Source organism: Coregonus clupeaformis, chromosome 6, assembly GCF_020615455.1.
Source record: "Coregonus clupeaformis isolate EN_2021a chromosome 6, ASM2061545v1, whole genome shotgun sequence".
Taxonomy (NCBI): domain Eukaryota; kingdom Metazoa; phylum Chordata; class Actinopteri; order Salmoniformes; family Salmonidae; genus Coregonus; species Coregonus clupeaformis.
The window spans coordinates 46777597-46791200 of record NC_059197.1 but is presented as its reverse complement, the minus strand read 5'-3'; the positions used below and the strand labels follow the sequence as shown (position 1 = coordinate 46791200).

Here is a 13604-nt window from a genome sequence, read left to right as displayed (position 1 = left end):
ATGGAAGATTAGAGTAAACAAACTGAAGAATTAGAAGAGCTCTCTTTGCGAAGTGAGCAAAGGGATCTGATCGTCAGTCAGCCTAAAAGGTTGATGGTTTATGAGTTGAGTCTTTGAGGAGCACGACTGATGTTCTCACGTTTAATCTAAAGCTGGGTGAACTAAACTCAATCAACAACTTATTTATATCTTATTCCTAACCTCAGGGATGGTTTAAAAGATACCAAATACACAAAGCAGTCAGAGAGAGTCTGCCCTAATAAACAAACAAGTATGCATAGGCCTATTTGTGGTAAGTGATGAAGAATTAGTGTGCATTGTAAACGCTGCCTTTTTATTCCATAGTTGGATACCGGTCCCAACATTAGAATATTGACGTCCAAAAGACTCGTCATTTGTTCAAAGTGGGGTCCCTCGAGGCCTGTCATTTCCAGTGTTAACACTTCCGTGGTTCTTAGAAAGACTAATCATATAAATTAAAATAAACCATATAATTTTTATATCATATAAAATCATAAAATGGAATACTGTGATCAAACTTCACACGCGACAAAACGTAGGACTTTAAATGTCTGTACGCTTTTAATTATTGTCTGTTGTCTACAAAAATAATGTATGCGTCATAAACGTACATTTATGAGATCATTTCAGAAATTATGCATGGTGTATGGCTCGAACCATAATCATTCATGACAGCCATTTCCTACAGAGTGGGCCTTGTGCTGTCACAACACTGGCAGTGGTGTACACTCAAACCACAGTGAACCTTTCAGACAGCCCACCAGACAACATGAAGAAGCAGTACTAGCACGCTTGTGATAGAAATAAAAACAATTGCAAAGTTTCTCTATTTGAAGCATTCACTGAACTTGCACCTGTACGAAATGTTGTTATGGTACGGCAATACTTTATATTACTGGTATTATTCCAATATACCTCTTAGGGAATAACTTCTGTATATACCTTTAATAAGCATGTCAACTACAGACAATGTCTCAGTTCTTACCAATGTTAATTCTGTTTCGCAAGAAAATACAAAAAAAGTTAAAGCTTAAGTTAGAGTTAAGTGGTAAGTACATTAGGTCATAACTGTATGTATTTACTAGCTTGTTACAGGGTAATTACAACTGGTTATTCTACTGGTAGTGACTCTGGTGCAAAACATATCTATTGTAACGTGTGGACAATTTTACATACTTGTGCTGCACTCAAACTACTTTACCCAAGTTGATGAGTATAGGTGACTTCTATACTATCCTATACTATACTGTACTGTACTGTACTATACTGTCGCTCTGATGAGGTGTTGTCGTGCTAGCCTAGAGCTGACTGTCTTCTTCCTGTTGAGGCGGTGCCTGAAAGCCTGAGGTGGCGCACAACTCACACACAGCACATCTGTTCTCCGCTGAGACTACGTCACCAAATGAATGTGGTGGAATAATTCCTTCCTGCTAGAATCATCCAGACACAATGTGTCCCGAGCCTCGCCGTTTACACCAAAAGGGTGCTCAGACAGGCGTGAAGGAGGTTAAGACAGCCAATGGCTCTACGTTAGCAATATTCCCTCCATCTGTGCGTTTGACTGTGTCAAAACAGCCTCTGTGTGTGTGTGGGTACATACCTGTGCAGTGCAACCTTGTGTGTAGGTGTGGTGTGTGAGCATGGTGCGTGTGTGTGCACTTGTGTGCACATTTGGATAAGTTTGGATATTTTTCAGTTGCATGCCTCTCTATGTACAGTATGTATGTTTTTCTGATTGTGTTTACTGTGTGTGCATTTGTGTCATGTAAGTGTGTTTATTACTCAGGGGCGCAACTTTCACTGGGGACAGGGGGGACATGTTCCCCCCCACATTCTGAAATTGCATTTTTGTCCCATCCAGTTTTATCATTGGAATGTGATACAAATCGAGACAATGTTGTGCTTTAGGACCAAGCGGACGCCTCCGAGCGGTCGGGTAGGCTGTTTGGAGTGTTTATCTGACTGGATAAAAACAGATTTATAATTATGTCCCCCCCACTTCTAAAACCAAATTTACACCCCTGTTATTACTTCTCATTGTGTGTGCATGTGTGTGTGTGTGTGTGGTGTGTCCACGCATGTGTGTGCTTATCTGCCTGATTGTGTGTGTGTGCGTGCTCCCACGCATGCGTGTGTTTATCTGAGTGTGTGTGTGTGCATGTGTGCCTGTGTGTGTGGTGAGAACAGCTGCTCCAGGTTAATTAGTGCAGAAGATTATTACATTATGTGGATGAGGTTAAACGTGTTGGAGGCAGGTGAGGTTGTGGCGCCTGCAGCTGCAGACCAGGAGAAACCTGCGTGCTTTGTTTGATGGCCATACAACACAACAGCGACCTTCTTTGGGCATGCAGGAGCAGCCGATTACATCCGGTTCTGGCTCGGCTACAGATAAAGTCTGTTCACAGGGACTAGTTTGGTGCTGTATGTGCCGTACGCCACGCTCCAAACACTACAATACCCAGGGGGCCTGGCACAGATGCGTGCGGTGTGAATATTGTCAGAGTGCGACTCATGTGGGTCACATGGGAATACAGTCCAGTATATTCACAAATCCTCATTGAGGTGACCAGCCTGGCGCGTCAATAATAGTTGTGTTGAGAGATTTTGTTGGTTAGGGAGGGAGCGTAGGTGTATGGAACTGTGGAGAGGGATGTGATGGTGGTGTATGGGACGGTAACCTTGCCTGAGTCCTGAAGACTTGTGTTAGCTTTCTACAGCTAATGCCTTTAGCTCATACATACATACTGTACATAGAGGTGCATGCAACTGAAAAATATCCAAACTTGTCCAAATTTGCACACACATGCAGTCTAGGTCCAAGAGGCTTCTAAACAGCTTCTACCCCCAAGCCATAAGACTCCTGAACATCTAATCAAATGGCTACCCAGACTATTTGCATTGCTTTTACGCTGCTGCTACTCCCTGTTTATTATCTATGCATAGTCACTTTAATAACTCTACCTACATGTACATATTACCTCAATTACCTCGACTAACCGGTGCCCACGCACATTGACTCGGTACCGGTACCCCCTGTATATAGCCTCGCTATTGTTATTTTTACTGCTGCTCATTCATTATTTGTTACTTTTATTTCGTAATATTTTAAATTGTATTTTTTTGTGTATTTTTTTTTTGGGTATTCTTTCTTAAAACTGCATTGTTGGTTAAGGGCTTGTAAGTAAGCATTTCACTGTAAGATAGTGAACCTGTTGTATTCGGCGCATGTGACAAATACAATTTGATTTGATAACACGGTTTTGAGGCACACAGACAACCCAGATCACATACACATGTTTAGAGGAGGGTTACCTGTTCGGGCTGGTTGGCATTGGACAGCGGGATGACCATCCAGATAATGTTGAGGTTGTTGAGAGCAGCGCTGGTGGAGAAGGAGCAGGGCAAGATGGCCGCCTGGCCACGGGCTACCTGGATGCTGCTCTGGGTCACTGTGACATCCAACGCCCTCACACTCACTACAAAGAAAAACATACAGAGAGATTTAGTGGGTGGATAGAAACACTTCCTGTAAACATTTACTGTGGATAGAGACATTTCCTGTATATGAAATACTTAACAGCAAGTCATACTCGAAAGCATTTAAATGCTTTTGATATAGCCTAAAAGTAAGGTTAACTCATTTAGACTAGAGATCACTGCAATCCTTGCTCTTGGAGGTATTGGTGAATCATGGGCAGAAAGTGGTTCAGTCACTCCATAAGTCCAAGAATTGTTTTTCAAATCTCTTATGGTTGAAGAGTAAAGTTCCAGCATATTGTACTTCTAAATGGATATGCAGTATATTTAAAACCGAAAGGTCACGTTTAATCTAATGGTACAAAGTCATACCCAACCCTATCTCAACATTTCCATCTGCACAGCAAAATAAACACAATGTAATATCGAAGCTCCTTTTTTGAACTGGTCTCCACAGCTAAACAAACATCCAAGTCTATTTTGAAATATCCCATAAAATCTGTACGAACTAAATATATACAAGAAAAGCAGGAATACTAATGACTATGGTCCTCTGTAGCTCAGCTGGTAGAGCACGGCGCTTGTAACGCCAAGGTAGTGGGTTCGATCCCCGGGACCACCCATACACGAAAAATGTATGCACGCATGACTGTAAGTCGCTTTGGATAAAAGCGTCTGCTAAATGGCATATTATTATTATTATTATAAGACTATATCATGTGTACTTCTCCCAACCCTCTATAGGCCACCAACTTTCTATCTATACTAACAGTAGGATCGGTTTGGAAGAATACGTCTAATACTTATAAGGTGCTATCATCCCAAATGAACCAATCGGTATCCTGTTTAGCTGTCATGAAATTGATAGATGGGGAGAAAGTATGTACAACAACCTATTTCTGGAGCCGCTAAACATATTACAGCCTCAATTGGGTTACATCCTACCGTAAAATGTATCTATCTATGTTCAAGGCCCGGTGGGAGTAATCTTATCTGAACATAGTGAGGAACACAATGTCCGTAATCAACTTAGAGAAATTGGGCATGTCCTGAGTCCTTGTCTGCCATAATGCAGGGTGATGATACTGACGTAAACCAATTGTATAGGTAGGAGTATGCATGTAGCCAGCTGTCACGTTATTATCACTGACAGATTGGTCGTTACCCCTTCCTTGTCTGACTAAAACCACTTCCTACACGTTGTTCCTCTGGCAAGCACACTTCAGCCCGGAGCCCAAGCTCCAGAAGGAGAGAAACACGAGAATCTCAGTGAGCACGTCTTGAGAGATAGTGTACCACACAGGCTAGTAACAGAGTTTTAAAGGCCCAGTGCAGTCAAAACTTTTCCCCCTTCATTTTGTATCATATTGTACATCTGCTGAAACTAATACTGTAAAAGTGTGAAAAAAGTTATTTCCTGATAGTTGCTGGTTGATCAGCAGGTTTTGCAATGGGGAGTTTTTGCTTGCCTGGTTCCCTTCACCAGGTGGAATACATTTGAATAGACCAATAACAAAGAGAGTTCCAAACCTCTCTGCCAATAACAGCTAGTTTTCAGTTTTCCCATCCCCACTCAGACCAGTCCCAGACAGTCCTAGAAAAATTATTGCTTGAGAAATATTTTTTTGCTAAAAAGCTATTTTTGTTTATTTTTGACAAATGTAATGGAAAACTATTAGAGTAAGGTACTAAATTGTTACGCATAAATGATTTCATATTTAAATAAAAATGCCTGCATTGGGCCTTTAAATCCATTGGGATAGAGACTAAAGTATTAAAGGTAGGCCTATTGGTTGAAACACTTCTCTGCGATATTACAAATGATATTAAGATGTTGTGGCTACTGCCACTCAATTGCTCTCAAGCTTTGCTTCTACTTTACAATGTGGCTGTCGGGCTATTATTGTCTTTCAGGTCAAATCTGAGAAAGTTTATAAAATAATCAAAAAAAGTCACTGTCAATCATCTTAAAGGTCAGTCTATTCATCTCCAATATTGAGAAACTCCAATGTTTTCTTTCTAAATCAATCTCTACATTCATCTCAGATTAGTGAGGAATTTAAAAAGTTAATACAACAAGAAAGGAATATACATTTATATAACACAGGCTATGTACAGTGAGGGAAAAAAGTATTTAATCCCCTGCTGATGTTGTACGTTTGCCCACTGACAAAGAAATGATCAGTCTATAATTTTAATGGTAGGTTTATTTGAACAGTGAGAGACAGAATAACAACAAAAAAATCCAGAAAAACGCATGTACAAAATGTTATACATTTATTTGCATTTTAATGAGAGAAATAAGTATTTGACCCCCTCTCAATCAGAAAGATTTCTGGCTCCCAGGTGTCTTTTATATAGGTAACGAGCTGAGATTAGGAGCACACTTAAAGGGAGTGCTCCTAATCTCAGTTTGTTACCTGTATAAAAGACACCTGTCCACAGAAGCAATCAATCAATCAGATTCCAAACTCTCCACCATGGCCAAGACCAACGAGCTCTTCAAGGATGTCAGGTACAAGATTGTAGACCTACACAAGGCTGGAATGGGCTACAAGACCATCGCCAAGCAGCTTGGTGAGAAGGTGACAACAGTTGGTGCGATTATTCGCAAATGGAAGAAACACAAAATAACTGTCAATCTCCCTCGGCCTGGGGCTCCATGCAAGATCTCACCTCGTGGAGTTGCAATGATCATGAGAACAGTGAGGAATTAGCCCAGAACTACACGGGAGGATCTTGCCAATGATCTCAAGGCAGCTGGGTCACCATAGTCACCAAAAAAACAATTGGTAACACACTACGCCGTGAAGGACTGAAATCCTGCAGCGCCCGCAAGGTCCCCCTGCTCAAGAAAGCACATATAGAGCCCCGTCTGAAGTTTGCCAATGAACATCTGAATGATTCAGAGGAGAACTGGGTGAAAGTGTTGTGGTCAGATGAGACCAAAATGGAGCTCTTTGGCATCAACTCAACTTGCCGTGTTTGGAGGAGGAGGAATGCTGCCTATGACCCCAAGAACACCATCCCCACCGTCAAACATGGAGGTGGAAACATTATGCTTTGGGGGTGTTTTTCTGCTAAGGGGACAGGACAACTTCACCGCATCAAAGGGAAGATGGACGGGGCCATGTACCGTCAAATCTTGGGTGAGAACCTCCTTCCCTCAGCCAGGGCATTGAAAATGGGTCGTGGATGGGTATTCCAGCATGACAATGACCCAAAACATACGGCCAAGGCAACAAAGGAGTGGCTCATGAAGAAGCACATTAAGGTCCTGGAGTGGCCTAGCCAGTGGGACAAAATCCCTCCTGAGATGTGTACAAACCTGGTGGCCAACTACAAGAAACGTCTGACCTCTGTGATTGCCAACAAGGGTTTTGCCACCAAGTACTAAGTAATGTTTTGCAGAGGGGTCAAATACTTATTTCTCTCATTAAAATGCAAATCAATTTATAACATTTTTGACATGCGTTTTTCTGGATTTTTTTGTTGTTATTCTGTCTCTCACTGTTCAAATAAACCTACCATTAAAATTATAGACTGATCATTTCTTTGTAAGTGGGCAAACGTACAAAATCAGCAGGGGATCAAATACAGTGGGGGAAAAAAGTATTTAGTCAGCCACCAATTGTGCAAGTTCTCCCACTTAAAAAGATGAGAGGCCTGTAATTGTCATCATAGGTACATGTCAACAATGACAGACAAAATGAGATTTTTTTTTCCAGAAATCACATTGTAGGATTTTTTATGAATTTATTTGCAAATGATGGTGGAAAATACGTTTTTGGTCAATAACAAAAGTTTCTCAATACTTTGTTATATAGCCTTTGTTGGCAATGACACAGGTCAAACGTTTTCTGTAAGTCTTCACAAGGTTTTCACACACTGTTGCTGGTATTTTGGCCCATTCCTCCATGCAGATCTCCTCTAGAGCAGTGATGTTTTGGGGCTGTCGCTGGGCAACACAGACTTTCAACTCCCTCCAAAGATTTTCTATGGGGTTGAGATCTGGAGACTGGCTAGGCCACTCCAGGACCTTGAAATGCTTCTTACGAAGCCACTCCTTCGTTGCCCGGGCGGTGTGTTTGGGATCATTGTCATGCTGAAAGACCCAGCCACGTTTCATCTTCAATGCCCTTGCTGATGGAAGGAGGTTTTCACTCAAAATCTCACGATACATGGCCCCATTCATTCTTTCCTTTACACGGATCAGTCGTCCTGGTCCCTTTGCAGAAAAACAGCCCCAAAGCATGATGCTTCACAGTAGGTATGGTGTTCTTTGGATGCAACTCAGCATTCTTTGTCCTCCAAACACGACGAGTTGAGTTTTTACCAAAAAGTTCTATTTTGGTTTCATCTGACCATATGACATTCTCCCAATCCTCTTCTGGATCATCCAAATGCACTCTAGCAAACTTCAGACGGGCCTGGACATGTACTGGCTTAAGCAGGGGGACACGTCTGGCACTTCAGGATTTGAGTCCCTGGCGGCGTAGTGTGTTACTGATGGTAGGCTTTGTTACTTTGGTCCCAGCTCTCTGCACGTCATTCACTAGGTCCCCCCGTGTGGTTCTGGGATTTTTGCTCACCGTTCTTGTGATCATTTTGACCCCACGGGGTGAGATCTTGCGTGGAGCCCCAGATCGAGGGAGATTATCAGTGGTCTTGTATGTCTTCCATTTCCTAATAATTGCTCCCACAGTTGATTTATTCAAACCAAGCTGCTTACCTATTGCAGATTCAGTCTTCCCAGCCTGGTGCAGGTCTACAATTTTGTTTCTGGTGTCCTTTGACAGCTCTTTGGTCTTGGCCATAGTGGAGTTTGGAGTGTGACTGTTTGAGGTTGTGGACAGGTGTCTTTTATACTGATAACAAGTTCAAACAGGTGCCATTAATACAGGTAACGAGTGGAGGACAGAGGAGCCTCTTAAAGAAGAAGTTACAGGTCTGTGAGAGCCAGAAATCTTGCTTGTTTGTAGGTGACCAAATACTTATTTTCCACCATAATTTGCAAATAAATTCATTAAAAATCCTATAATGTGATTTTCTGGATTTTTTTCGTCAATTTGTCTGTCATAGTTGACGTGTACCTATGATGAAAATTACAGGCCTCTCTCATCTTTTTAAGTGGGAGAACTTGCACAATTGGTGGCTGACTAAATACTTTTTTCCCCCCACTGTACTTTTTTCCCTCACTGTATGGCCTTAGGTGACAACTAAAACCTCTGAACCCAAACAACCAAATCTGGATTCTAGTAGAATTAGTTTTCTGTCAAATATTTTAGCTGCACTTAGTGAGCTAGCCTGGCGCAAAGGAGCCAATGAAATTATCCCAAAAGTGCCAACCCTGCCCATCTGGCACTGCAGGCAGCCACAATCAAACGCTCAAAGTATTTGAACGATTTCAAATAATATCTGAACCCAAGTCTGTTCTGAACCCAAAAGACATGACATGTACAGTACCAGCCAAAAGTTTGGACACACCTACTCATTCAAGGATTTTTCTTAATTTTTTACTATTTTCTACATTGTAGAATAATAGTGAAGACATCAAAACTATGAAATAACACATACGGAATCATGTAGTAACCAAAAAATGGTTAAACAAATCAAAATATATTAATAGATTCTTCAAAGTAGCCACCCTTTGCCTTGATGACAGCTTTGCACACTCTTGGCATTCTCTCAACCAGCTTCACCTGGAATGCTTTTCCAACAGTCTTGAAGGAGTTCCCACATATGCTGAGCACTTGTTGGCTGCTTTTCCTTCACTCTGCGATCCAACTCATCCCAAATCATCTCAATTGGGTTGAGGTCGGGTGATTGTGGAGGCCAGGTCATCTGTTGCAGCACTCCATCACTCTCCTTCTTGGTCAAATAGCCATTACACAGCCTGGAGGTGTGTTGGGTCATTGTACTGTTGAAAAACAAATGATAGTCCCACTAAGCGCAAACCAGATGGGATGGCGTATCGCTGCAGAATGCTGTGGTAGCCATGCTGGTTAAGTGTGTCTTGAATTCTAAATAAATCACTGACAGTGTCACCAGCAAAGCACCCAAACACCATCACACCTCCTCCACCATGCTTCACGGTGGGAACCACATATGCGGAGATCATCCGTTCACCTACTCTGCGTCTCACAAAGACACAGCGGTTGGAACCCAAAATCTCCAATTTGGCCATCAGACCAAAGGACAGATTTCCACCGGTCTAATTTCCATTGCTCGTGTTTCTTGGCCCAAGCAAATCTCTTCTTCTTATTGGTGTCCTTTAGTAGTGGTTTCTTTGTAGTAATTCGACCATGAAGGCCTGATTCACGCAGTCTCCTCTGAACAGTTGATGTTGAGATGTGTCTGTTACTTGAACTCTGTGAAGCATTTATTTGGGCTGCAGTCCGAGGTGCAGTTAACTCTAATGAACTTATCCTCTGCAGCAAAGGTAACTCTGGGTCTTCCTTTCCTGTGGCGGTCCTCATGAGATCCAGTTTCATCATAGCGCTTGATGGTTTTTGCGACTGCACTTGAAGAAACGTTCAAAGTTCTTTAAAAGTCCACAAATTGACTTTTAAAAAGGCACACCTGTTAATTGAAATGCATTCCAGGTGATTACCTCATGAAGCTCGTTGAGAGAATGCCAAGAGTGTGCAAAGCTGTCATCAAGGGTGGTTACTTTGAAGAATATCAAATATCAAATATATTTTGATTTGTTTAACACTTTCTTGGTTACTACATGATTCCATGTGTTATTTCATAGATTTGATGTCTTTACTATCATTTTACAATGTAGAAAATAGTAAAAATAAAGAATAACCCTTGAACGAGTAGGTGTGTCCAAACTTTTGACTGGTACTGTAAATACCTTTTTAATACTTTCTAAGCCCTATAATAACTGTATTCTATATCGTAGATAAAGCAGTGCAAAGAAAAGAAGCCAGTTACCCAAGAAGAAAAAGGACCTCGAGGCAAAATGGAAGGCACAAGCGCTCATCTCCCCAAACTCCTCCAAGGCTGCAGCTTTCTGCCCCGAACAGCTGGAGTCTCATTTTCAAAACACTGGATTATGGGGACAAGTGCTCAAGACCCTAAGCCCTCATGACTACAGAAGTCACCACACTCAAATCTTACTGCCTGGAGAGATGTATGCACATGGCCTGGCCATCCCTTGGGGACACACAAAGCATTGGGGAAATTGAGTGATATTTGAGTTGCCAAAGGAAGGTGAAGTGATCGGCTGGCATGCCTGATAGTGTTGCTGTGCTTAACCTCTTTGTGGAAAAGTGAAAATGGTTATATCCAGGACTGTTAAATGGTATACCCAAACTTGTGAGTACTTAATGGTGGATAATGGACTACTAAAAGTACTTAGTGATGTTTCTTAAAATGTAATGGGCTGATGAGGAGTCAAAACAGCCCCAGCATACCAGCCAGAACCCACCTCCACATCCATTCCCCCGCCATCCTTATATAAGAGGCCTCAGGGAGAAATGTACAGTACCACCTGACATTTTTTTATTAAGCTCTCATAAGGTCACCAGAATGTGAAAAATGTATGTGAATGTTTGTTCCAAAAACTACATGAATAATCAGTTGACTACTTTACATGTTTTAGAGACAGAGCTGCACCTGACCTACTGTGCAAAAATGTAATGTCAACAAAATAATTATATGTGATGACGTTGAATCAATGTGGGAAACTAATTGGATTTGCAAAGTCATCAACGTAAGAGAATTTCGTTAATTTTTCATCTAACTTTTAACCTAAATCCATTGACGTGGTGATATTTTTTGTTGATTTCACGTTGAATTCACATTAGTTGACAACTCAACCAAAACTAGACGTTGAAGTGATGTCTGTGCCCAGTGGGGAATCTCTGAAAGGCTCAGAAAGAAATGCTTATGCATAAATAAACTGTCCACAGAAAGAGTAAGGGAACCGTCCTTTTATGAAAAAGCATTGGTGTACATGTTGAATTGCTCAACCCTAGTCTTGTAGTTTGAAGTTGAACCACTCACGCTTGAGTGCTATGTACTGTACATCGATGTGTTCCCCCTCTCTCGGCTTGTGTAGGACAGTGTGTAATGCTAATGAGCTAAATGTCACACCCATTTTGTTTACCACATTCGTCCCATGACTTTTTAATAGACATCCTGTCTTCCATTCCACCGCTGAAGCCCCGGAGCCAGCCTGGAAGGATGTGGAGTACACTACTACTATCGTTAACTGGGCTTTACTATGCACTATACCTCCTCTCTGGAGGCCGACTGTACTGTACTGTATATATGTCCATTCACTGACAGTGGGAGTGAGGCTGTGTTTGTGTTCCTAGGGAACTCTAATGGAAAAAGTCACCTTAGGCAGTCCAAAAAGAGCCTGCAGCGGGCAGCTCGCTTAAAACAGTTTTCGCTTTTCATCCAGGAGCCTAGTGTTAAAAATTCCTGTTTATTAATGCATGGGAACCATACCACTGAGAGGAGATCTGTCTCTCTCTCTCTTACACACACAGTGGTTAAATGATGTGAGAATCTCCTCCTAAGATTGCAAGATCCACAAGGAGTCATTGGATCAGAGTTGTTTAAGACACGACAACAGTCTTCTATTGTGCACCAGTGCCCTTAATGCCCATAGGAAGCCTGCAATGCTACAAATGAGCATGGGGATTGAACTGAAAACATGTCATTTTCTCTCTCTCTCGCTCTCTGTACAGCTCTCCATGCCAGCCACACTCGAAATTCCTCTCTCCCAGCCGGTTTATTTGCATCACAGGCCCGTGCTTTTATTCATGGGTTATTTTATTCATGTCACTACTTTCAATTCTATTTCAAACAGATGCCCTGATGCTCTGATCTACTGCTGCTGGGCTGGCTGGCGTACACTGCTGCTGTAACATTACTGGGTGGCCTGAGGCGAAAACAAACACTCTGCACTCCAGGATGGAGGAAAGATCTGACCTAATCACTCAGCTGGGTCACTACAGAAACGTAGTCCCTTTTTTATTCATTGTCACGACTTCCGTTGAGGCTGCCCCCCCTCCTGGTTTGGGCAGGCTTCGGCGTTCGTCGTCACCGGAGTCCTAGCTACTGCCGATCCCATTCTCATCACTCCACTTGTTATGTCTTGTCAATCACACACACCTGGTGGTCATTCCCCTAATTAGTATGTGTATAAGTATTCCCTCCGTTCACCTTGTCTTTGTGAGTGATTGTTTGTTATGAGAGCGTGTAGCGCGGTTGAGCTACTATTCACTGTGTTTATGCCAAGGTGGATGTCTTCCCTTGTAATAGTTTCGTTTGACGCTTTGGGCGTTTGATTTATGTAAAAGGAATAAACTCTGGACTTCGGTATTTTACCTCCTGCGCCTGACTCCTTCCTTCACACCTCGTCACATTTATCTATGAAACATAGTCCCTTTTGGGATTTCTTTACCAACATCGCAAAAATGAGTGCTATTCTAATGCTCCTGAAAGGAAGGAAAGCTATGTATAAGTTGATGTTAATGGCACCACGTTGCTTGTGTAGGGTACATCCCTGCTTCCCCAATATCTTCTCACATATACACCATTCCGAATTCATATTCACTCCCAGTGGCCTTGCCATGATTGTTGAACCTCTGGACAGCAACAGAATGACAGGAACCAGACCAAAGCATTCCCAAAGACAAAAAAAGTCAGTATGAGGCAGAAACATGGCGCCACACACACACAGAACCTTTGTTGGGGCCCAGGGGCTTCACAGCGCGGTGCTTTCACAGAGAGGGCCTGTGATCTGTGAGGGCCCTGCGAGGCCCTACCGTGTGAAACTCAGGTGGTAGCTGGGCCCAGCTGCTTCTTGGCACCTTACAAATGACTCCGCTCAAAGCGTCGCAGAGAGGGGGGAAAAAACAAGAGTTCTCTGAAATGACACTCCTCTAACAAGCAACAATGTTTGCTTTGTCTCTGCTTTAGCTGACGTCTTTCAAACTCACTTTTTCGACTGGCCCTTTTCTGGCTAACCTTTAAGATGTCCTCTATATCAAGGAACTTCTCCATGAATGGACTATGACTACCCATCTTGTCTCTGAAACCTGTGAATTCCTCATCATAGAATTCCTCATTGAACTCCACAG

General features: G+C 42.3%; 1 protein-coding gene across 1 annotated transcript in view; it reads right to left on the bottom strand.

The window, feature by feature from the left end:
- Window positions 1-13604, bottom strand: part of LOC121567480 (immunoglobulin superfamily member 11) — a 112993-nt gene that overhangs the window by 12288 nt on the left and 87101 nt on the right. Inside the window, exon 3 of the mRNA XM_045220991.1 lies at window positions 3334-3497. Coding sequence (XP_045076926.1) covers window positions 3334-3497 — 164 coding nt within the window. The remainder of the gene's footprint in view (window positions 1-3333; window positions 3498-13604) is intronic.